Consider the following 23,206-nt stretch of genomic DNA (forward strand, 5'->3'; position numbering starts at 1 on the left):
ATATTTTCTGAAAAATGCAAAAAAAAACAATCAATTAGTTTAGAAAATAAATAATTAATACATTAAACAGTAATGTAAATAATTTAGCTGCAGCCCCCTGCAACATGCTTTACATCTCAATATAGAGTAATAAATATGGAAGAATGTAAGAGATAAATCAAATGTTACATGAAGAAAGTTGTTTTATGTGTGTTAAAAATATTTTTAAAAATCAAGCACGAGCATCTGATGATTATTTTATTAATATCATGTAGTTATGACCCGTGGATCTTATGAGCTCTAAGTTTGAGATAGTGTCACGTGTTTCCCTCGCAGGTGTGTAACAGGTACAATCTGGGGTCTGGGGGAAATGATGGTGGAGCCACAGGGCGCGGAATATATGCACCGTTGCTTTTCTCCTCGCTTCTTTCTCTGATGAACTCCAAACCGAGTGCGATGACTTCGGTTTATCACTTTGACCAATCAGAGCTCGGTGCGCGTTGCCTGCGCTGAGAGGCGGCGGCCTCTCATTGGCCGAGGTGTTTTTTTCTCCAAAGGGGCGTATTTTTCAAGCCATCTTGACTGAATATTTAGCCTCATCCAAGGTCCATTAATTCGATATCTTCGGGATTTCGCTGCCCACAAGTTGACCACCGGCATCATTTGAAAGGTGGAAAGCACAGCCATGACACCGGCTCGACTCCGGGTGTGTGGCCGGAGTCACGGCGGAGGAGCGGGGCGCTGAAGATGACGCTGTCGCTCCCGAAATGACCGGCTAGCTAAGCTAAGGGCTAGCATGTCCGCCTCGGCTGTCGCGTCTCTCTAGCTGACAGCAAGCTAAGTGCAGTAGTTCACTTTGCCACTCGCAGCGCCGAGGACCGCGTCACAAGGTAAAAACCACTCTGCTGTTTTATTGTCATTTCAGCTTTGCCTGGAAATTCTGCCGTTTGCTTTTCACGACTTCAGTTCGTCCTGTCCGACCGAGTAACGTTATCACATCGGCCGGAGACCGTCGTCTTTTCGCAGGACTCTGAGCACAAAGCGCAGCCCGACACGCAGCACATCGTCAGTGCGGGGAGCTGACGTGTATGTGCGGTTAATATCTGCGTGTGGTGCACCGTGTGGAGCGGCTCTCTGGCTGCGTTTAGCATTTGTAATTGGGCTGCTAATCAACTTGCAGTACAAACGTTGTCTGTGCTGTTGTGAGTCTAAAATGGCTGACAGATGTTAGATACTCGGCTTGGTATTTAGCGCTCTGCAACCGAACTACGCACAGCAACAGGGGAGGGGACAAATAGAGGATGCCGCCGTTTGATTGGCTCCGGAGAAATGTGGCAGCGTCACGGAGTCCCGGGTGGACCAATAGGGGGAGAGCTGAGCCGCACGAACGCAAGCAGTGCAAATGAGTGAAGCTGTGTTTGTGCAGAAAGAGGACTTGAGGTAACAGACTGTGTTTATTACAGAGGCACCGCAGCTGACCCCCTCGTGTCCAGGAACAACACAAATTAATACATCTCGTCAAAATTGCTAAATCACACGTCACTTTTCAGCAGCAGTGCAGGGATATGATAAATCAGGTTAAAACAATAACTTCATTATAGGCCCATAGAAGAATATACAACAACTTTAAACATGATATAATATAATTTGTAGTTTACGAGAAGTGATTTGATAACGTAAGAATGTTTTAATTGCAACATTTTAATCACTGTGACAGCTTCTCTCCTTAATCGCAGTAGCATTTATTATATTAACAATAATAATAACTAAATATTTTTGTAGACTTTTCAAAACAAAAGCACCAAAGTGCTGCACAACAAGAAAACAAATGGCAAAAATATATATAATGCAAGACAACAGAAAACAAATGGTTAAAATGCAGAAGGAATTACATAAGTAATTGAAAAAATAATGATAGAGAAAAAAGAACAATAATATCCTGCTCCCCCCAAAGTAAATTCAGCAAAATGTATATGTTAGGGAACATACAAACATATACTTTAAAAAATAAAAAAACCTTTATTAGCTATATCTGTAATACCAAATTAAGTCTTAACACTACAAAGATTACAGTCCCTCTGGTTTCTATCCATGTTTTTATAATGTCATTTTTACATTACAGTAACTGTTTTCCACAAAGTCACTGCATACATTTTTTTCCTTATTTGTCAGGGAGCTGGTGTAAACTCCCATGCGGAAGGTGAGCAGGTGGGAATGTGAGACAGTTGTTCGCGGACTCAACATGGGTAGGGGTCGAGGTAGAGGAAGAGGAAGGGGCAGGGGGTCGTCTGGCCAGCTACGGCCCCCATCGCCCTACAGACTGCAGCTCTCTCCGTCCAGGGAGACTTTGACATACGCTCAGGCTCAGAAAATAGTGGAGGTGGACCTAGAAGGGAGGCTCCATCGGATTCACATCACAGATCCTCTGCCAGTTATAACCGAGGATGAGATGACAGCCCAGGACATAACTGAGTGCAACAGTAATAAGGAGAACAGTGAGCAAATGCAGAGTAAAACCAGGTCATGGAAGAAACCCACAAACAGTAAGAGCAAGAAGAGCGGTAAAAATACAACTCACCAGAACCAGCGGTCTGGCTCCCAGCACACAGGAGCTACTAATTCCCTCCAGCACCCATCCAACCAAAGCCCCCTACCTGAGCCCACCTTCCGTGTGCTGAGTTCAGTTCACCCCTCAGAGGCACCTCCTCTTCCCGCAGCGTATTACCGTTTCATAGAGAAGTCTTTAGAGGAACAGGACAGTGTGGCTGAGTATGATATGGACGAGGAAGACCTGGCCTGGCTGGAGATGGTGAACCAAAAGAGGGTGTGTGACGGTCACGCCTCAGTACCTCCAGACACGTTTGAGCTGCTGATCGACCGTCTGGAGAGGGAGTCAATCCTGGAGTCCCGCAGCCAAGCTCTGTCCCAGAGTGCGGTCGATGAGGATGCATTCTGCTGCGTCTGCCTGGATGACGAGTGTCTCAACAGTAACGTCATCCTGTTCTGTGACATCTGCAACTTGGCTGTCCACCAGGAGTGTTACGGTGTGCCCTACGTACCTGAGGGCCAGTGGCTGTGCCGCTGCTGCCTGCAGTCCCCTTCCCGTCCTGTAGACTGTGTGCTCTGTCCCAACCGAGGAGGTGCCTTCAAACAGACGAGTGATGGGCGTTGGGCCCACGTTGTCTGTGCCATATGGATCCCAGAGGTGTGCTTTGCCAACACAGTGTTTTTGGAGCCTGTTGAGGGCGTCAAAAACATCCCTACTGCTCGCTGGAAGCTCACCTGCTACCTGTGCAAGCAGAAAGGCAGAGGAGCGTCTATTCAGTGCCACAAAGCCAACTGTTACAGGGCTTTTCACGTCACCTGCGCCCAGAAGGCCGGCCTCTTTATGAAGATAGACCCAGTCCGCGAAACGGGCATCAACGGTACCACCTTCTCTGTGAAGAAGACTGCTTTCTGTGAGCATCACTCGCCCGTTGGGTTTCGGCGGGATGGGTCAGGAGACGAGTCGGTTGAAGGAAGACTGGTGGGGGGCAGAGGGAACCGGGGTCAAAGGTCATATACTCAGAGCCCACCTTCACCGACGAACAAGAAGGCTACCAAAGGCCAGAAGAAGAAGAATACAAAAAGGTCCGGTGGGTCGACACGTCGCTCAAATGTGCCTGTGCTGCTCGTGCCTCAGATCCCTTCTCACAGGTGAGACATTTACATATTGGGAGAATTCATATTAATAGTTTGATTCACGTTATCTCAAGTTAGCGTCATGACCACCAGTGTTGCCACATAGGTTTTAATGTGCAACTGTTACATCTCCACAGACTGAACAAGATCTGCACAGGAGTTGAAGTCCAGAGAAAGACTCAGTTCATGCAGAGGCTTCATAACTACTGGTTACTAAAACGACAGTCGCGGAATGGGATGCCTTTAATACGCCGACTTCACTCCCATCTGCAGACCCAGAAGCCAACAGAACAGGTGAGGAGAGAGATTATTGCTTAAAAGTAAAATCACTGCAGTGACTGCAGTTGTAGCACAGTTATATTCTGTATGTAACACACACACACTCGACATCCGATCACTCAGACTACATTCGGAGGTGGTGTGGGACACATATGGCCACATTCTCTGAGCTGTGTGAACGTGAAAATGTCATGGGCCACATTGACAGACCGCCCACTCAGCTGACATCCTCAGACCTGCTACAGTTTCACCATGAAACAATCATATTTTTACAGTTCTCAGTATTTCACATTCATTGATTTCAGTTAAACTTGTTGGGGAAAAAAATCTGAAATGGTGTACATGTGTATTTGTATATGAAGCGGAGAAGTGAGATGCTATCACAAGGGGTCACGGGAGACGCATGGAGAAGCATTCTATTGTTCAGGTGTGAACCTACGTATTATGAGCTGTCCGCTTGTGATTGGATCACTCAAAATGGTTATCAATACCTGTTCTGAATAGGGCCTTTGTCACATTTCTCCGATTTTTGCACAACTCATCGATTTGCGTGGCTCCTCCATGCCACGCGGCCGCCCTCACACACAAACTAGCACTGGGAAAATCCTACAAAAGCTGTGGCAATAAATATATAATTTTTTTTATTATCTTCGGCAGGCAGGCAAACCTTTGCATAATACTGGCCCTCTGGGCTCACCCCTCCGTCACCCGAGTCTTGCACATTTTGGTGTGCATTTATACACAATAGAACGTCAGGATTTCTGAGAACGAATAAAATCTGTTCAGAACACAATGTTACTCATGGCGCTCACACCATGTTTGTAATCTCACACACTGAATTCAAGCATAAGCCCAGACATCACACTTCGCCATAGCTGATTCAAATAGATGGCAAGCTTCCACACAAGCCTTCACTGTTCTCTCTTTGATGTAGACCTCTCACTGTCACAGAGGGCGACAGTGTAGCTGTTGGTGTTGGTGTTAAAGGGCCAATAAGTGGAATTTGTGGGGTTCTATTGACAGAAAAAAAGGTATTTCTGTCTATCCATTGCACTGTCATGAATTCACTATTACGTGCCTCTGCAGAGTGCTCTTAATTTGAAATAACAGAGACAGGAAGTTAAGTCACGGTCAAGGTGACCAAGTCTATGCAGCTGCAGACCAGAGGGAGAGACAAGGTGAGAAGACAAAAAGAAAGAGGAGAAGGGTAGATTTAACCATCTAACCATAACATTAAAAATTAAGTTAGATATATTTTGACTACCTATTGATAATATCGCTGACAGCCAGCGTACTATGTGTGCATAGCACCCATGTGGGGTTGTGACTGCTGGACCCTTCATTAACCTCACTGCTAGATGCCATTAAATCCTACACACTTGTCCTTTAATCTATTTTCCACTCATTTACTATGCCCAGTGATGCTGTTTAAACCAACAAATACAGGTAAAACCAAGATTTATCCACAGTGTTTTAGATAAAATGGTCATTGTAATAGCTTTCAGTGAATCCATTCTGAATCTGAAGCCTGATATTTTTGTCCTCATTCCTTTATGTCCAGAGGGAGCCTGACGAAAAGCTGTGTGCTGCAAGAGAGGAGCTTCGATACTGGCAAAAGTTGAGGCAGGACCTGGAAAGAGCCAGACTTCTGGTGGAGCTGATCCGCAAGAGAGAGAGGCTAAAGAGAGAACAGGTGCGAGAACAGAGGAAGTGTGGGGCTCGAGACATGCTATAATTATTTAGGGCACTTTTATAACACTCCTGTCAGCATTGGCACTCACAAACATCTGGGAAAGCTGCAACAATCAAGACATGCACTGAACTCCAGACATTTTCCTGAAATGGGCTGTATCTGAAAACACAAATGCCCAAGTCCGTTCCTCTGGACTTTTTTACAAAACAGTCCCCCTAGTAAAACATTTCAGAGTAAGTGAGCCCATGAAGCAGGAAAATGTCTGGAATATATCCAGCGAGCGAGTGAGCATGTAGATGACGTTGCAAAAGACGTGATTCGACACAAAACTGGAAGAGTACAAATATCTCAAGATTGAAAAGAGTTGCCATTCACGTAGAAGACGCCAACTAAGTTGTCAATTTGGAAAAACAATTGGGTTCAAGAGCATTTGGTGATAAGGGACGACTGCGGTGTCCATGTGCTGGAAACAAAAATGCAGCAGAAGTTGTACGCCATGCACGATCCAGCCGGTAGCCTTCGTCTGAACGTCCTTGACATTTCCCTGTTATTGTGACAGCCTGATAGTCTGTGTCAGACAAATATTTGGAAAATTGGGGCCAGACATTTTCAGGAGTTCATGTCTGAAAACGGGTCTGGTCAATTCATTGTCACTTGTCAAATGTGACTATTTGGTCATCTATGATAATCCTCGTGATCGACTATCGTGCAACACATAATTGTTAAGTACTCAAGATTTTCCCTTGGGCTTTGAGATTGTTTGGTGAACAAGATGATGACTCATTTAATTGAGTAAATACCAGGCAGATGAATTCATAATGAAAATAAATGTGAGAGGCAACTGTATTCTCAGCTCTCTTCAGTATTCGTCATTCATTTAAACCTGTTAAGAGGGACCTTGTCTTTCCTCTGCTCTCCCCTGTGTAATCACATCATCCTTCTCCAGATGAAAATTCAGCAGGCTGCCCTTGAGCTGAAGTTGACCCCAGCGCTGATGCTTCTCCGATCCACCTTGGACCAACTGCAAGAGAAGGACACGGCCAAAATCTTCTGTGAGCCCGTCAATCTTTCAGAGGTTGGTGCAGTTTGAAAACAGTCTTCATAAATATACACTTTTCACTCAGCAGCATATGTACTTTAGCTTTATTATGACTCCGCTAATATCCTGATTACAATGATTCACTGAGGTCCCAGATTACTTGGAGTTTGTTTCCCAACCCATGGACTTCTCCACCATGCGCACCAAACTGGAGGGACACGGCTACTGCTCCATCACGGACCTGGAGAGGGACTTTGAACTGATGATTTCCAACTGCCTCAAGTACAACTCCAAGGACACCATGTTTCACAAGATGGCTTTACAGCTGCGGGAGGTGGGCGGAGCCGTCCTCCGCCACGCCCACAGGCAGTCTCAGAGCATTGGTCTCGACCCCAACACTGGCATGCATCTCCCAGAGGCGCCGAACAAACATGGCTTCTGTCACTGTACGTGGGATGATGGTGAGTTAAGAATGACAACTAGAATTTTCTTAATGAATTTAACCAACATGCCTAGTGTATTTTATGTTTTTTTCCCCTCAGTGGACCCTCTCCTGGACCCAGAGAACCGACTGCACTTAACGACAGACGAGCAGCTGAAGGCCTTGCTGGACAAACTCGACATGGTTTCATCCATGCGTACCAGCGGTGGCCGAACCAAACGAATCCGGCTGCTGCGCCGAGAGATTAACACTATCAGACAGAAAATGAACCAGCAGCAAAGTACTCAGTGTGTGAATGGTAATGACAAGGATGATGAAGGACCAGATGATGAGGGGGAGGAAGAGGAGGAGGAGGAGGAGAAAGAAAAGAAATCAGAGAAGACTGATGTTGTGGATAATGGACATTTGACTGCAGTGTCAAACTCTGTGACTGGTAAGATTACTTTTACTATGTATTATTCAGTTGCTTTACTCTAATTCAATTTTTGATTTAACTAATTTAACTCCACTGTAAATAATTTATGATTTGTGCTGCAGCTTAAAATATTTTTTATTATTGATTAATCTGCTTAAGATTCATGATTAATGGATCAATCATTGAGTCAATTACATGTAAAATGGTGAAGAATGCCCATTTTAGTTTCCCTGAGTCCAATGTGATGTCTTAAAAAGTCTATATCTGATACAAAAACCCAAAGAAATTCCATTACAGTGATAAAAAGAGAGAAACACAGCCAGTCAGTAAATTTTGGAAGATAAGTCCACTAATCATATTTAACATATTAACGTGTATTTATGATCCTGAATGAATTTCTCTTCCACCCAGATGACTCTCCACCTGTGCTGGAACTTACTTGCCCGGTGTCATCACCACTGCCGGGAGATGCTCCTCTCGAGCCTCCTGTTCTGGGTATTGTGACTGGAGGGCGAAGGTCACCCGGGCGCTCCTTCAAGCGTCAGAGGTCATCCCGCAGTGGGAGCAAAAGCCAAGGTGAAGACGAGGCTGAGGTCGGTGAAACGCCATCTTCACAACAAGAGGCCGTTCACGAGGTTACGCCGCTGGGATCGCCCCCGACTCTGCCTTTGGCCGGAGTTGGTCGTCGTACATCTGTTTTGTTCAAGAAAGCTAAAAATGGGTCACGGATGGCTAAAAACAAGTCCCCGCTGCAGCAGAATGGGAAAACAGCTGACAGTAAAACTAATGGGCTGGAGAGCACATCTGCTCGTCCAAAATCACCCAGTGTGACAAACATCACAGCTTTACCTCCCACTCCAAACCCCTCCCCTGCACCTCCCTCTCCCTCTGCACACCACCTGAGGTCCAGAGGCTTCAGCCCAGAGACTGAAGCAGACAAACTCCCTCCACCACCCAAAGAATCAGGTAGTGACAAAATATACCATTTAAATCCTGAAAGAGATTGTTGAGTCCATGTCAGTCATGATGTAATTTGTGTTTGTGCCAGGTCTCACAAATGGAAAACACACCTCTGCAGACCATGATGATGACGACCAAAAATTAAAGTGAGTATGCATAATTGTGCATAATTGTTGTTGGTGTTGGTGTTGAATTATAGCTTCACCTAACAAATAAATGGACAGGGGTGAAAACATAACCTCCTTGGAAACGCTAATTAACACCTGACTGCTACTCGACTGTTATGTGACACTCAAAGAAAACCCACTGTACAATATCAGCTCAGCACCAAACGATAGACGGACAAAGATGGCAACTAGCTGGTGAACCTAGTGAACCATTCAGGAGCAAGAGAGCCTCGCATTTCACTAATAAGTTGGAGAAGACCAAACCTGATTGAAAAGTAGACTTGAAATCATCAGGTGGACACAAGCAAATTAATATTCTGTTGCTCTGTATCTGCTGGAGATGCAACAAAAACTGAAAAGTATAACTGTTGCTTTCTGATTTTTCACTGATGTCGCTTAGTTCCTGAATTTTTTTTTATCACAGGTTAAAGTCCTCCACCTCTCTGACCTTCTCTCTCTCTGTCTCTCTCGTACTGTTTACAGCTGTAGTGTCTCCCCACCCAAACGTAGTCGGGGTAAACCTGCACTGGCTAAAGTCCCGAGCAGTGAGAATGGAGACATCTCTGGGTCTGGTGTGTATCAAGACAGGATAATCAAATTACAGTGAAAAGCCTCTGTTTCTGTGTGTTTATTGGAGGCATAATGCTAAAAACATACACACACAACAAAAAAAGTTACAAATACAAATTTACAATTTTGGTGACCAGTTCAGTGTAGTTCAGTTTTCAGTTTGGGCTCAAGAGCTGTCATGAATACAAATTAATTGGATCTATTGGAATATCCTGTTCACAGGAAAGTCTACACTTCTGTCTTTAGATAGTGAGACAGAGCTCGCACCACTGGACCTAGTTTGGGCCAAATGCAGAGGATATCCGTCATATCCAGCAATGGTGAGAATGGATTCACTCTTTTTCTTTAAGGTTTCCATACAAAGCTTTTTTTGACTTGTCTCAGAGTTCGTTGCTGGCTACATAAGGGCATATTTTTCAAAGTGCTGTAACTGACAGAATTCACTGTTGGATTTACAGATTGTCGACCCCGACATGCCGCAGGAAGGGCTTCTTCACAACGGCATCCCCATTCCAGTGCCTCCTGTGGAGGTGCTTAAACTGGGCGAGTGGAGACAAACGGACGAAGGCGAGAAGCTTTTCTTGGTGCTCTTCTTCGACACCAAAAGAACGTGGTAAGTTCCCGACGGGCACGATAAAGCTCCTGCTGAATTTCACAACAATCCAAGTCCTGTCCTGCTGACTTTGAAAATTGTCCCTTTTCAATTTTCAGGCAATGGCTCCCTCGTGACAAGCTACTGTCGCTGGGGATGGACGACACTGTCGACAAGTTGCGCTTAATGGAAGGCAAGAAACCCAGTGTCCGCAAGTCTGTACACACTGCGTATGACCGGGCCATAGTACATTTAAACCACGTGAGAGGAAATCTTAACTTCACTCCCTCCAATTTTATATAAATTTTATCTGAAACATTTTTATCATCTGAAACAGGCTGCCTGGTTAAACATTTAGAAGCTTCATCAGTGCTCTTAAAGGGTGAGAAAGTAAATTATCAACAGTTTCAACCACGTTTTTTGGTATTTGAAGGTTTTCTGTATAAAACTGATGCTCTGGTTTTTAAAATGGAGAGAAAAAGTGCTTGAACACATTTTGTAGATGAAATTGTTCGTTTATTCACATCCGTTTGTTTTTTTTGTAAAGGTTTTACACAACCACTGTTGCTATGTGTTCATATAAAGTTTTTATTTTAGGCCAAAGTGAGTCAAGAGAAGTGTAAATATTTACTCATCAAAGGGATTGTCTAGATTCAATATGTATTTAGATTGTACTTGCCATAGAAATGTCACTTTGTTTATTGAAGAGTGAAAGTCCCACTTTATGTTCACGTCATATCTGGACTCTACGGATGAAATGTTAAAATTGAGTTGTCTAAGTGGTACTGGAAATTATTAAAAAAAACTATTTAATATAACTAGTATTTTCCAAATTGATGCAAAAGGCCAGAAACTTAACAAACTATTGTTTAGTTTACACACTCAAAAAACAATTATACTGTATAATAGTAACTTGTTTGGAAGGCATGTTGCCCTAAAAATGATAATTACACTGCAATGTTTGAGCTTTTCAGAAAATGGATTAGAGGTGAAATCATTTAAAGTTGACGCTACATGCATCCCCCTTTGAAGTGTTTCTGCTCTCTTCAATGATTATTTTTATCCCCTTAACTTAAAAAAAAGAAATCAATACTTCGAATTTTCGCTGTATTGAGTCTTACTGTAGTTAGTGTTTTACTTAAGGTTGTTTTTTTATTTATTTTTATTTCAGAATTTTCTCCTTTTATTGGTTTTGTCACGGTTCGTATAAACAATGAAAACACTCTTACAGGATTTAGAGTGAACTCTTAATCTCTCTGAGTATCAAACTAAAACATAAAGTTCAGCACATACAAGGACCAATAGAATAAAGAAATGAAAAGGTGCACAAGAGAAAAGGAAATGTTTCAATTTGAGCAGAATATTTTCAAAGTATGCTAAGATTGAAGAATTGGTATTGACCCTGAATTAAAATCTGAAGTGAAGCTTGGCTGGTTCAACTCTTACAATAAGTTTTTGTTGTGTGCACATTTTTCTCAACAATTCTGAGAACTGCAGATACATTAGATGTATTCAGGTTCGTAGACGTAAAGATACATTTTGGGGAAATATCTCCCAGTGCAAACATTGTTGAACTTGCAGTCCAGCTATGACGTGTTGTGGGTGGGACTTGAGAGGTTTTTACTTATTTTTCCATATTGTGAAACTGTATATTGATACTAGAATGTTGGAAAACCCGGTGCAGCTACTTGGTTCTTTAGGATGTGACGCCACTACGGAGGTGAAGCTGATTATCTGTGGTTATCCTAACAAAGTCTATTGCAATCACCCAATGAAGAACTTGCAATTGTTTTTTATTTTTGCAAATCTGGCTGAAATGACTTGAAAAGCACAATCAGACTGTTTAAAAAAGAAATTGGTGAACTCCTGGAGCCATATGTTGTGGCATAAACCGTGTGCGTGTTTGTACACTATATACATATATGTATACAGTCTCAGTGTGGTAAAGGTGCATGTGTATAGTTTTGTAAATATGTAAATGTCTGTTTATATCGGCTTACATGAAGTAATTTAAGGAATGCAGAAAAAAAATTTAGATTTTAATTTATAAATTTGTGGCAGTCGAGAGTGTTATTTAAAAAGTAATATTGAAAAAAAAGATTTATGTATGATGCTACGTAGCTCTTTGTAATAGTGACGGTCATCACCAACATTCTCTCAAAGTGACAGCCGAGCTCTGTGGGCTGCAGTCACGCTGCACTCAGCCGACAAAGGGTGTCTTTTTGTTTTCCTTCGGTGGCAAAGGAGATTTTTGATCTTGTCATTTGAGTTGTTCTGCAAGATCTATAAATCTGCCTGAGACAATATTTTCTCACACAAGAATAAATGCTGTTTGAAACAAATTTGCATCAGTTTGAGTCGTTTGTTACACCGCAGCATCTCGGGTGTCCCTCAGGTCGAGGTATCATGTGAAAATAAATTGAAGTGTAAGAAGATTAGACAAGAAGAAGGAAAAATGATCCACATTTCTGAACTGGTTCAGGACTGTTTGGCTGTTTGACCCATTTCAAAAAGCTCCAAATGTGTCAGAGCCTCTTATTCCAGAATTCAGATTTTCAGCTTCCCATGTTATCCTCTGCTGCTGAGTTGTGAACGTGTTGTTTATGTTGGTGATTCAATCGTACTTGTCAGGAAGGAAATAAGTAGTTTTTGAAGGTCATCAGCTGCTGTTAACTTGTACCGACTCACATTAATTGTACCAATGAAGAATTCATTCATCATTCAACATTACAGGAAACATTAGTTAGTTGGCAAAGAGTACTGAGCAGATTTCCAAGAAACTTAGTGGAAAGTTGCGGTGTGGTTCAGAGAAGAACTTTAACCTTCTGAGAAGATCCAGTTTAGGGGGCAGATCAAGGATTTTTTCTGAGACGGCATTTTTCACTGATTTCCTAGGGAATAATTCATGAATCTTGATTTTAAAATAATCATACATGTTTAGGGGTCTGATATGAGTGTGGAGAATTTGATGAATTTGACAAAAATCCATATCTACTGATGTTAAATGTGGTTTGATAATAGGACTGTTTGGCAGAGGTATACACCCTATTCTAGTTTCATGGTTTAATATCCTATGGTGTTGCCTGGATTAGTACTACTTGTTGGGGGAGATCTATAAGGGAGATCTATACAGTAAGTATTACTTCATGTTATTTTTTCAAAGACAATTAATGAAACTTATTCATTACATCTCTACTCAATAAGGACACATGTACATTTGGGCAACCTGGGATTTATTTTATTATACTAGACATACTCTTTAAGACTTGAACTGACAAAACTCCTCAGTGGACACAAAGGATGAGGCTACTGTTTATAGACCATCTTTACAAAACTATTATCCAAAAAGAGAAGTACCAGGTGTCAACCGACTAGAAGTATCTGCAGAAAAACAATGTGCGAGCTTAACAGGTGATCTCCAGACTGACGAGGTTTCGACTTCTATCACTGGAAACACTGACAGTGAAATGACGGTGCAACAGGCTGGGGTTTCCTACTTGTTTTTCTACACAAAATGTAACATGAATGACACCTGATTGTTTTCATTTGAGTGGGATATAAAACAACACGTGTCTAAGCGCCATCACAGGGACGTGCGACCGATTCATGGAGGGCGTTTGTGTGTTCATGCCCCATTATGACACACGGTGGCCCATCCCTGTTCTGGCAGTTCCAGTCGTTATTCCGGTTTATTCCGAACCCACAAACACAGCAAACCTTCAATTCCTGCAAATCCTTTTTTTTTTTTTTTTGTAACGTCAGGATGTTTTTGTGTCATGAAAAAATACTTCATGCGATAATTAGTCTGAGAAAGGTAGCTTAGGTACATTTTTCTCCTCATCTTAACTTACACCAGAAACAGACAATGACTCGTTAATAGCATATGAACGATCCGTCGTCTGCGTGATACATTCACTGTCCGTGAGGAGGATTTCTCTCATGTCGCAGTAATAAAACAATATAAAAACATTTAAATATCATTGCAGTTGTATTCGACCACAGTTCAATTTAAAACAAACTAATGCGGTTTTGCCCCGACTGTTTCAAATCGAAAGCAGTTGATGCAGTTACATGCTTTCTTGTTAAGGTACAGAAATAATACTAGTTTCAAAAGAGATCATACTTTCTTAAATAGTGTAAAATGTAGTGTTCGATTCCAGTAGTCAATGTCTGTCAAGTCTGTCAAAACAGGGTTCAAAAATATCTTGGAACCAGTGTAGAAACTATTTGTAGAGCGACTCCTATAGAAGAGTTAAGAAGCCGTTTTCTGTGGAGTCCTGCTGGTCGGATTTGCCACCTCGAGAGCTCTTGCTGGGGTTCGGGGTGGTTGAATACTTTGGGGGGTATCTGATGAAGAGACGGTCCTCCTCCTTTTTAATCCACCTCAGAAGCTTAGTGATGGCTGTGATAGCACAGGCCTTCGTCACCAGAGGACTGAAGCACGTGTACAGCTCGAATTTGCTTGTGACCTACGGTGAAGAGGAAAACAAGTTAGTAAAATAAGCTGCAACAGTTCGTGACTCACTGTGTTTACATGAATGTTAGTAACTGGGTTACAGTCTGCCAACCAGGAAGCTGTTTTCTTACCCGTCATGCAAATAAGAAACTCCCTTTGAGTTATCAAGAAACCAGAGTTGTTAAACTAGATTTTGGTGGAGAATGCTGACTTTTTGGCCGTGTACAAACTTTATAGTGTTGGCTAATTAGCGTTGGCTAATTGGCTTTTTACAACTAAATGTGTGGAAGAGGAAGAATTCAGACGGGACAAGGAAAAGAGGTCATTACACATCCTTGTGTTCGAGATAACCCAGTCCAAAGTTTGCATTAACCTGTCTGAAGCCAACACAAAGTAGACTCCAGAAGTCTGAATACACTGGAAACCACCTGGTACAGCTTTGCCTTTGTTCCACAGAATCAACCAATCAGAGGAGGTCATTCCTGTTTACATATTACTCTCCTGTTCCAGGTCTGATTGCTCAGAGTGAAAGCACCAAACTCTACTCGCATCAGATACCTGCTGCTGTCAGAGAGCAGGGAAACGAGAGGGCAGAATAATTCACTGAGCCACAGAGGCTTGAGTAGAAGAAGATCTCAGCAGGCAAACGCATGCTCACACACAGTGACGTTCTATTGGGAGTGCAGGTATTGCTCTGAAGAACCTTGTACAAATACGTTACAGGGAAGCCTTAGTATATGACAGTTATGACAACAGTGTAAGCTTAATTAATGAGCCAATTATTAAAACGGTAGTGGAACAGAATGTCCAAACCTTTTTGACCCATATAAGTGGTTAATTGCTGTCACCCTGATCACTACAAGTGGCTTCCATTGTAACTCCATCACTGAATCACTGTGTAGAGCTGATAATTAGTCAAGCAATCGATTAGTCAGCTGTCGGAAACTTAATCAGTGACTATTTCAAATCAATTGCTTTTTTTTTTGTTGTTTTTTTAAAAAGGGAAATGCAGAACAAATAAGTGGTTCCAGCTTTTAAAATGTCAGGATTTGATGCTTTTTCTTGTCATATATGATAATATATATGATAAGACAAAATAATCAGCAGATTTTTTTGTTAGAATGAGTTAGATTCTAGCACTCACGTCTCGTTGGTCCTCTAACTCACACAGTAAAAACAAATTTGAGCAATTAGATATTGCTACCACAGTTAAAGTATGACATGCTTCCAAAATGAGGGAATCAAACTACGGACCTGCTGCATCAATTTTGCAGTGTATGTACACATATCTAAGCAGTTTCTTGAGTACAAATAACTGTGGTGCGGGTCTAAGGTCTACTTTCTGAGCAACTGATAACCCTTGAACTGTTTTCAAACACACCCATGTAAAGGATAATCCAATGCACACAAAAACAGGGTCCAGGAGCAGCATGTCATAACAGTCAGTCTATAATAACAGGGAGTATGTGTTCGCACGTACCCAGGCTAACAGAGTTTCTCTCTCAGCGACATGGTAGATGAGCTTGAGCGGCCGTGTGCTGCTGTGGATGCGGCTGTGCATATAACGATAAAGGTCCAGAAGCCTCATTTTCTCCTCTTCACTGCTGTACGGTGCCTCCATCTCTGGGCTGCACACGACAACAAATAGAAGGATAAACGGTTAGAGACAGAAAAGTCATATGAAGTTCACAGAGACATAAAGGTTATGTTTCTAATTATTTTAAAAAATGCCACTTCACAGGTTCCAAAATTATCTGACAGGAGACATTTTCTCTTTACAACATTATTCTGAACTAAATAAATAAAACTATCATTACCATTTGAAGTATAATTATATAATTTCACCTTCGTTTTCAAGGTTTCAATTGGCTGCTGCCTGTGTAACAGCTCAGCTCATTAGGAGATAAGCAACATGGCATGGTGGGATTAGTGGAATACAATTTACATTTCTCACAGTTTTTCTCTGTGCCCTTGTAACTGGAAGCCCGATGTCAGAAACCCTCTGAGCTACTTAATAAACACATATGATATACAGGACACTGAATAATCTTTAACCACAAACACATCTTTAAAAACAAAAATGCCTGTAGTCACTCAGACAGTTACTATAATAATATGGACACCACCAGACTATTGACGTCATTCAGAATAAGACTGTGATTAAAGTGTTTGCTTATAAAATATTTCATTTATCATTACGTTAACTACGCCATTACTTCCCACATTATTCTGCCAGTTTTAAGATCGCAGCCTGAAATAGTTTAATGCACGATGCTGGCGTAGACTAGTTTTTTTTTTTTTTCTTTATAATTTTGCAAAAGCTTAATTGCTTTTAAATTTTCACTCTTCTTTACACCCTGGTCGTGTGTCGTCAAGCAGCTGTATGTCAATGTTGTAACATGCTGTGAAAATTCCTAAAGGATGTTATAATGTGATTAGGACATGTCATACAGAATACTCCACATGTCTTCATTTGATTCTTGCTTATTCTGAGTAAGACCATATTCAGGTTAAGGTGATGCCGAAAATGATGTCTGTATGGTAGTGTCTTATTCATATCGGTATATTGGTGTCCATGTAAACGTATGACAGACACGCACACACACACACACACACCTGGTGAACTGAGTGAGCTGGCGGTAGGTGTCTGGCACGTCAAAGGGCTTGTACATGAAGTGCCTGAGGTCTGAGACGCCCACCTGGCTCACGCTGTACGAATGGGCTTTGGCAATGAGGCTCAGCGAGTTCTGAGCCACCATGGCCTCCTCTATCTTCCTCTTGCAATCAGCTACGGCGTAAAAAGCCTCCTTGTCGGTCGAGAGCAGCAGCAAACAAACAGTGCATTCTGGAGGGTCCAGGTAAGAAATGTATGCATAAAAGTAACAGTCCGGGTTAAAGAGCGGGAGGCAGATGGGAGTCCAGATCTCCCCAGCCTGAAAGGCAGAGGAGGCTCCGATGAGGTTGAGCAGGAGGTGGACGTCGGCGGGCTCCAGCCTGGCGTCCTCGATGACCGTCTTCTCTTGGACGATGGTGAGCAGCTGGTTCTTGGCAACGAGGATGGAGAAAACCAGATTGGGCGTGATCGCTTTCTGCAGGATCAGGCTGAGAGAGTCCCTGAGAGAGGAGGCCAGGGGTAAGCAATGTATTGCTGTTAGCAGGAAGCTGGGGTCTGAATCTACCAGGTTGAGGAGGCCGTCCAGGATTTTCTCAGAGCCTGCCAGGAGCCTCCTCAGGTCGTAGTTCTTCTTGTGTTCGAAGATGCGGGATATGCTGGCCTGGGTGAGCATGCTGATGATCTGATAGTACACGTAGAGGAGCTCTGCACGCAGTTGCTCCTCAGACTGACGACTGCTGGAGACGCACACCAGCACGAGGGGTCCTTTCTGTAAGAACACCACCGTGTGCAGCTCTGCTGGGACGAAGAAAGTGAAATAAGAATCATTCTGAAAAAACAAGTGAATGTCAACAAACAACAGCCCCTAATTTCCTCATTGCGGTTAAGACACTTTGTTTTGTTAATTGGTTATAATTAACTTGCCCTTTATTGCAAGCCAGAGCTACAGCAACCACATTCACTGACTCCCCTCCCCACAGTCCTCTGCAATATGTCCATACATACTCTCGTATACGCTCATGTAATAAGTTCTCATATTACAAAAGCGATGGAGAGGAAATCACATTAATGCTCTCACCTGAATAGACTGAGCGGATGATATTATCTCCACTTTGGACAAAGGACACCAGCGCCATCATGACTCCCATTGTGGATGAAAGAGCCTCTTCACTACCGTATCGGGAATAGATGGGTTTGCCTGCTTCACTTAGCACAAACACATGCTTCCTGTGCTGCCGCCAGCTGTCAGAGGTCACATCCTCCTCACGGTTAGTCATAAATGCAGGAGCTTCCTGGGTGCCTGCCTCCAACAAGGGGGACGACCTTCCCTTTACACCGATACCTTGCTCCTCCAGCTTGGCCTTGGCCAGCACTGTAACGACAAACTCCCCAGAATCGCTCTGGCTAGTGTCTGTGGCGGCTTCCTGAGTAACGTGCTCGGCTGTCTCGTTGGATTCATTGTCCAGACATCGTTCAGAGTTTTCTGTCTCCTCAGTCTCTTGTCTTTCGTCCGGGTTAGAAATGGGCTCCACATCATCACTCTGCTCCTGTGCTGCAACATCCGGCAGGTGCAAATCCGCCGGCTCCTCTTTGTCAACGGTGGCACTGTCATTGCTCTCCACCGGTTCAGGAAACATGTGATTCCCCAAGAGGGAGAGAGAAGTCGCCAATGTGTCGGCTAGAAAGAAAAACAAAAAAATTTAGTGATGAATAGAACAGTGCTAAAAATGAGAGTATCTTTTAATCAAAGATGATATCAGTTATTCACCAGGAGGATTGCTCTCGGAGGGCGGATCGCAGATCTTCACTCCCTGTGTCTCTCCTTCTTGATGATTGTCCCTCTCCATGATACCATCCCAGAGGCTGGAGACAGTAAAACAAACACACTTTAACCAGACAGTTGAAAACAAACTCGTACATTCCAGTGAGTGCCGCTGAACCTTGGGACAGCATGCATCTTAAGTCTCGTATGAATAGGAGCACTCATGATGGAGCGGTCACATGATGACAGAGAACAACCGGTTACAGGGGGAAATGCGAGATGCAGAGCAGACTGAGGAATTTAACCAGCAGCCTGGTTCATGCCTCACTGCAGATCCACGACCGCCGGGTCGGAGGAAACTCTGTGTCCCGGCGCTGCTGGGCTAACCTTCATAGCTTAACTTACTTATGACGCTAACTGACGGCGGTGCGCGAGTTAGCAAACAACGTGGAAATCTCACTTTTCGCAGCATCACGGATGTTTTGACAGTGACTCAGTGAATGCTAGCTGTATTTACATGGTTAGCACTGGCTGCTAGCGAGACAACACACACACACACACACACACACACACACACACACACACACACACACACACACACACACACACACACACACACACACACACACACACACACACACACACACACACACACACACACACACACACACACACACACACACACACACACACACACACACACACACACACACAGATCGATTTCATGGCCTCGGCTTAACACTGAGCGACGCTGGAGCGAACAGAGGTTAAACTAACGCGAGACAGACGAAGTCACGTCGTCAAACTTACGCGTTTTCTTGTCCCGGTCAAAGCGTCGCGTTCAAGGTCTACTTCGCTGCGTTCACGTCCGTCGGCATCCCGGTGTCAGACGAGCTGTCAGCAACGAGAAGCAGAAAACAAACGCTCCTCTTAGCGCCGCAGAACATCCGGAATCTCTCATGACAAGCGCGGCCGACCAATCAGGGTGCCCGGGGACGGCCGCTCGTCCCGCCCCTTCTGGGTACAGTTCCAGCCCTGTAATCTGAATATTAGAAATACTCGCTGGGGTTTTTACTGATGACAGTTTGGAATGGTTTGTTCTATGGGTATGTTTTGTTGTTGTTGAGGTCTTCTGCTACACATGGTGTCTACTTCACTTCTGTCCATCACGGGACAGGGATCCCTGAAGTCCCAAAATATGATAGCTTTTTATCTAGTGGGCATAAGTATTTATCCACATTACTGTTTATTTAACTGTTCCATCACTGTATAAGGATATTTCCTGTGTTGGGAACATGCATCTTTAATGTTTTTACACATTTGTTAATAAAGTTTTTAAAAAACCTGCTGCTACAAACAATAAAATAATTACATTGGATTCTTACAGTTTGCGCAGGAAACGCTGTTGGAATAAGAGGTGCTGTATTTAAAATTGAGGCTACGAGCTAGGTTGGTTGCAAAATTAACTTTTCATTTACAAAATATAATAATGGTGTTTGCAATTGAAACTAAAAGACTAAACGAAAGAAGAATGTTTACGCCAGGCTACTTCAACTTCGCCATTCCTAAACTCCCTGCGTAACGGGGAAGATGGCTACTAAGTTTTTTTTTATTGATACAGGCACATATCGGTTTTAAGGGAAGTGAAATGGCGAATTAACTTGCACTGATGTGGCAGTCCGCTTTAGTAAAGCAGAGAATAACAGCATCATTAAACAGAGGTTTAAAGAGAGGTGGCAGAAGCAATGGGAGGAAGACAGGAAAGGACAATGTTTTTTTACCAAATTCAAAGGAAAGTGAGAGAAATGAGATGGGCAGGAAGAAACAAGAGAGAAAAAAAAATAATATCAAGACTCAGATTTGGAAACACATTATATATATGTTATATTTAAATATATATATTAAAAAATATTTATAAAAACAAATATCATTTAGAGAATATACGGTTTTTGTTGTTTTTCGAAATTTTATTTTATTTTAACTCCACAGAATAGATGACATAATACAGCCTGATCCCCACTCCATACCAGCTGGTGGCGGTAATGCACCAAATGGTTGCTTGACCACCGCCGATAAAACCCAAAACAACAAGAAGAAGAAGAACTAAAGATGGCTACCAGGTTATCGTATGCAAGATAGCCACAGCGACGTTTCTAGTTGTTTTAATTAACTACGGACATAAAGCCCAGTCGGTTGGTTTTAACCCTCGTTAGCCGGACAACCTGACACGATGGAGGAACCATGGGACTTTGAGTTCTTGTCCCGCATCGCTGACAGCTGCCTGTCGTTCCTCACCGAGTTCGTGGACGACTGGCTCGCCAACGACATGAGAGTTTCCATATTCAAGATCTTGCTCAGCTGGTTGATTTTCAGTCTCATCGCCATTCACTTCGCGTGGAAAGTCTACGGGAACACGGTGAACGACATGTATTACCGACAAGGTGAGTGGTTCTGTCTGTATCCGTGTCGCTGGACGAGTGTTAGCCACGTTAGCTTCACCTGTGTGTGTGTTTGTGTTGAAGGGACCGGGCAGAACGGAGGTCCCCCTGACACAGCCCCACACCTGAGGGGATGGTAGGTGACCCAGCGCCCTGTGGCTCCGGGCTGGAGACTCCACCAGACTCCCACTGTCATGTAGTCTCACCTGCTTCACTTTGGTTTGCATTAGTGCAGTCTGAGCTCTTTAACCTCCATTCATTATATTATATCATATTATTCCACATTAGTCTCTTATTGTGAATTTCGCCCATTTATATATACATGCTCATGTTCTTTAAGTAAACCAGACCTGTCCATCTTATCTTACTCCAGTAAGGTCTTTAATGGTAGAGGGATACTGGGTTACAGCATTGAGTCGAGACTAAACTGAAGCTGCATCATTTAATATAACAACAATGATTAACTTTATTCATATAGCACCTTTTTAAAACAAGGCTACAAGGTGCTTTACATGTTTAAACATTTTTTTTAAATGGAAAGCAAACAATAGGAAACAATTAAAAGCTGAAAATAGTCTGTAAGACCAGAACTAGGAGAAAACACTCCTAAAAAATGTGTCCTAAAGAGAGATTTAAAAGAGGACGATAAGAGAATCTCCTCAGGGAGATTGTTCCAAAGACAGAAAAGTCCCGGTCACCATTGGTCCTCAGCTGGGACTGTGGAAAGGTGAGCAGGGCCTTCACTGAGAACCTCCGGTTACATCCAGGCTCATGTGGTGTCAAAAGAACTGAAATGTAACTGGTTGAAAGTCCAGAAAGGGCCTTTAAAGTCAGCAAGTCTGCCATTGTAACAATTGTGATGAGGGTGGTTTACTTGTGTTGTAGATGTTGTGTCCTACTTATATTGCATTACTCTTAGGCTAGTTATTATTTTGTTAGTAATACCATTCTTTTATTCTTGCAGGGAAAGCAAAGCCAGGGATACTCTGAAGACGCATCGAGATTAACAGGACAATTGACTTTGGACTTTATGCAAGTGAGACCTGGACAGTTTAAGTCCTTCAGAGACATCCATTACACCCACACCTCTGAAAAACATAATCTTCAGTGCACTCAAGATGGATGCACCATCTGGCGTCTGCCTGAAGAAACATGTGACCATGCATACCAACAGTCTGACACTGATATGCACTAAACTGACTGTACAATATTTATTTCAGTCTGTTATCTCTGGTCAATGAACAGATTTTATTCTGCATAAAAGCTTTTTTTTCTTTCAAGAAGGCAAGATTTGAATTGTGTATGGAAATGAAAACGTACAGTTTTATTTTAAGTCACAAAACACAAGATCATGTTGACAGATTTTTTTTAAATTATAGTAAGGCTGAATAACTGCAGAGGCAAGTGACTGGTGACAGTGAGTGATTTGCATGTGTGTAGTTACTGATTAGAAAGGTTTTTTGCAGTGGTCATTTTAATCAGTTATTTCATAAATAATGCATTTGGTCTATATGAAGACGGATCCATGAAAATCAGCTCATCTTTTATCTTACATGATTTTTCGTGACTTAAAGGTTCAGTGTGTAGAATTTAGTGACATCTAGTAGTGAAGATGCATGTTGCCGCTGAATACCCTTCACCTCACCCTCCCCTTCCAAACATGAGAGAGAACCTGTGAAAGCCTTCAGTTGTCATAATAACTCAAAATGTGTTTAGTTTGTCCAGTTTGGACGACTGTAAAAAAAATAAAATAAAAAGGTAGCCTCCATAGAGAAAACCCGCTCCTGATGTAAAAGTATTTAAATATAAAGGGCCCATTCTAGGGTATAGAAAACAATTCTTACAATTTAGATTTAACACACTAATGAAAACATCACAAGGATTATTTTATATTCAATTTCTGCCAATAGATCCCTTTCACCTAAATCTTACACACTGAACCTTTAACAACTGCTGTTTACCATGACGAGTGCACTTAATAAGAAAAAAGTTTATATCAAGTGTTGATTTTTCCATTTAATTAACATTGACTGAGCCAACACCTTTGTCAGAGTAAAAGAAAATCTATGATTAAAACAAGTGGAGTATAATTATACATTAATCTCGTCTATGATATCTA

The 23,206-nt window shown here is 42.6% G+C and overlaps 3 protein-coding genes across 9 annotated transcripts; 2 read left to right on the top strand and 1 right to left on the bottom strand.

Moving 5' to 3' along the window:
• The first annotated feature begins 546 nt into the window (after positions 1-546).
• brpf3a (bromodomain and PHD finger containing, 3a) lies at positions 547-12,159 on the top strand. 4 transcript variants are annotated; one of them, XM_035151365.2, is made up of 13 exons: positions 547-869; positions 2,152-3,675; positions 3,798-3,954; positions 5,501-5,632; positions 6,579-6,707; positions 6,820-7,132; positions 7,214-7,546; positions 7,940-8,494; positions 8,577-8,634; positions 9,139-9,227; positions 9,448-9,545; positions 9,684-9,838; positions 9,937-12,159. In XM_035151365.2, the coding sequence occupies exons 2-13, from the start codon at positions 2,171-2,173 to the stop codon at positions 10,118-10,120; spliced, it is 3,708 nt and encodes a 1,235-aa protein (XP_035007256.1). In that variant the 5' UTR covers positions 547-869; positions 2,152-2,170; the 3' UTR covers positions 10,121-12,159. The 4 variants fall into 4 exon arrangements, 3 of the variants coding, with proteins under 3 accessions (XP_035007256.1, XP_035007258.1, XP_035007257.1); XM_035151367.2 differs by having other exon boundaries at positions 9,472-9,545; XM_035151366.2 differs by having other exon boundaries at positions 6,820-7,117.
• Positions 12,160-13,033: 874 nt separating this feature from the next.
• Positions 13,034-19,611, bottom strand: mon1bb (MON1 secretory trafficking family member Bb). 2 transcript variants are annotated; one of them, XM_035151369.2, is made up of 6 exons: positions 19,460-19,611; positions 18,656-18,750; positions 17,966-18,565; positions 16,890-17,682; positions 15,754-15,901; positions 13,034-14,286 (listed from the first exon to the last, which is right to left on the bottom strand). In XM_035151369.2, the coding sequence occupies exons 2-6, from the start codon at positions 18,732-18,734 to the stop codon at positions 14,059-14,061; spliced, it is 1,848 nt and encodes a 615-aa protein (XP_035007260.2). In that variant the 5' UTR covers positions 18,735-18,750; positions 19,460-19,611; the 3' UTR covers positions 13,034-14,058. The 2 variants fall into 2 exon arrangements, with proteins under 2 accessions (XP_035007260.2, XP_035007261.2); XM_035151370.2 differs by lacking the exon at positions 19,460-19,611 and adding an exon at positions 19,055-19,207.
• Positions 19,612-20,695: 1,084 nt separating this feature from the next.
• tcta (T cell leukemia translocation altered) lies at positions 20,696-22,367 on the top strand. 3 transcript variants are annotated; one of them, XR_004695116.1, is made up of 3 exons: positions 20,696-21,090; positions 21,172-21,306; positions 22,052-22,367. XR_004695116.1 is itself a non-coding variant. In XM_035153038.1 (3 exons), exons 1-3 carry the CDS (start codon positions 20,880-20,882, stop codon positions 22,092-22,094), a joined length of 306 nt encoding a protein of 101 aa, XP_035008929.1. In that variant the 5' UTR covers positions 20,702-20,879; the 3' UTR covers positions 22,095-22,367. The 3 variants fall into 3 exon arrangements, 1 of the variants encoding a protein (XP_035008929.1); XR_004695115.1 differs by having other exon boundaries at positions 20,697-21,090; positions 21,172-21,283; XM_035153038.1 differs by having other exon boundaries at positions 20,702-21,090; positions 21,172-21,223.
• The last annotated feature ends 839 nt before the right edge of the window (positions 22,368-23,206 follow it).

The sequence above is a fragment of the Hippoglossus stenolepis genome, chromosome 3 (assembly GCF_022539355.2).
Source record: "Hippoglossus stenolepis isolate QCI-W04-F060 chromosome 3, HSTE1.2, whole genome shotgun sequence".
NCBI classification, from domain to species: domain Eukaryota; kingdom Metazoa; phylum Chordata; class Actinopteri; order Pleuronectiformes; family Pleuronectidae; genus Hippoglossus; species Hippoglossus stenolepis.

What these genes read in the sequence shown, in the direction of transcription:
- tcta (XM_035153038.1), top strand. Translation starts at nt 20,880, where the DNA reads ATGGAGGAACCATGGGACTTTGAGTTCTTGTCCCGCATCGCTGACAGC. An exon ending in CGACATGTATTACCGACAAG is followed by an intron (nt 21,091 to 21,171) that starts GTGAGTGGTTCT and finishes TTTGTGTTGAAG; the next exon opens with GGACCGGGCAGAACGGAGGT. An exon ending in GCCCCACACCTGAGGGGATG is followed by an intron (nt 21,224 to 22,051) that starts GTAGGTGACCCA and finishes TTATTCTTGCAG; the next exon opens with GGAAAGCAAAGCCAGGGATA.
- brpf3a (XM_035151365.2), top strand. Translation starts at nt 2,171, where the DNA reads ATGCGGAAGGTGAGCAGGTGGGAATGTGAGACAGTTGTTCGCGGACTC. An exon ending in CCTCAGATCCCTTCTCACAG is followed by an intron (nt 3,676 to 3,797) that starts GTGAGACATTTA and finishes ACATCTCCACAG; the next exon opens with ACTGAACAAGATCTGCACAG. An exon ending in TCCACCACCCAAAGAATCAG is followed by an intron (nt 8,495 to 8,576) that starts GTAGTGACAAAA and finishes TGTTTGTGCCAG; the next exon opens with GTCTCACAAATGGAAAACAC.
- mon1bb (XM_035151369.2), bottom strand. Translation starts at nt 18,734, where the DNA reads ATGGAGAGGGACAATCATCAAGAAGGAGAGACACAGGGAGTGAAGATC. An exon ending in CTCCGAGAGCAATCCTCCTG is followed by an intron (nt 18,566 to 18,655) that starts GTGAATAACTGA and finishes TTTTCTTTCTAG; the next exon opens with CCGACACATTGGCGACTTCT. An exon ending in CATCCGCTCAGTCTATTCAG is followed by an intron (nt 17,683 to 17,965) that starts GTGAGAGCATTA and finishes TCGTCCCAGCAG; the next exon opens with AGCTGCACACGGTGGTGTTC.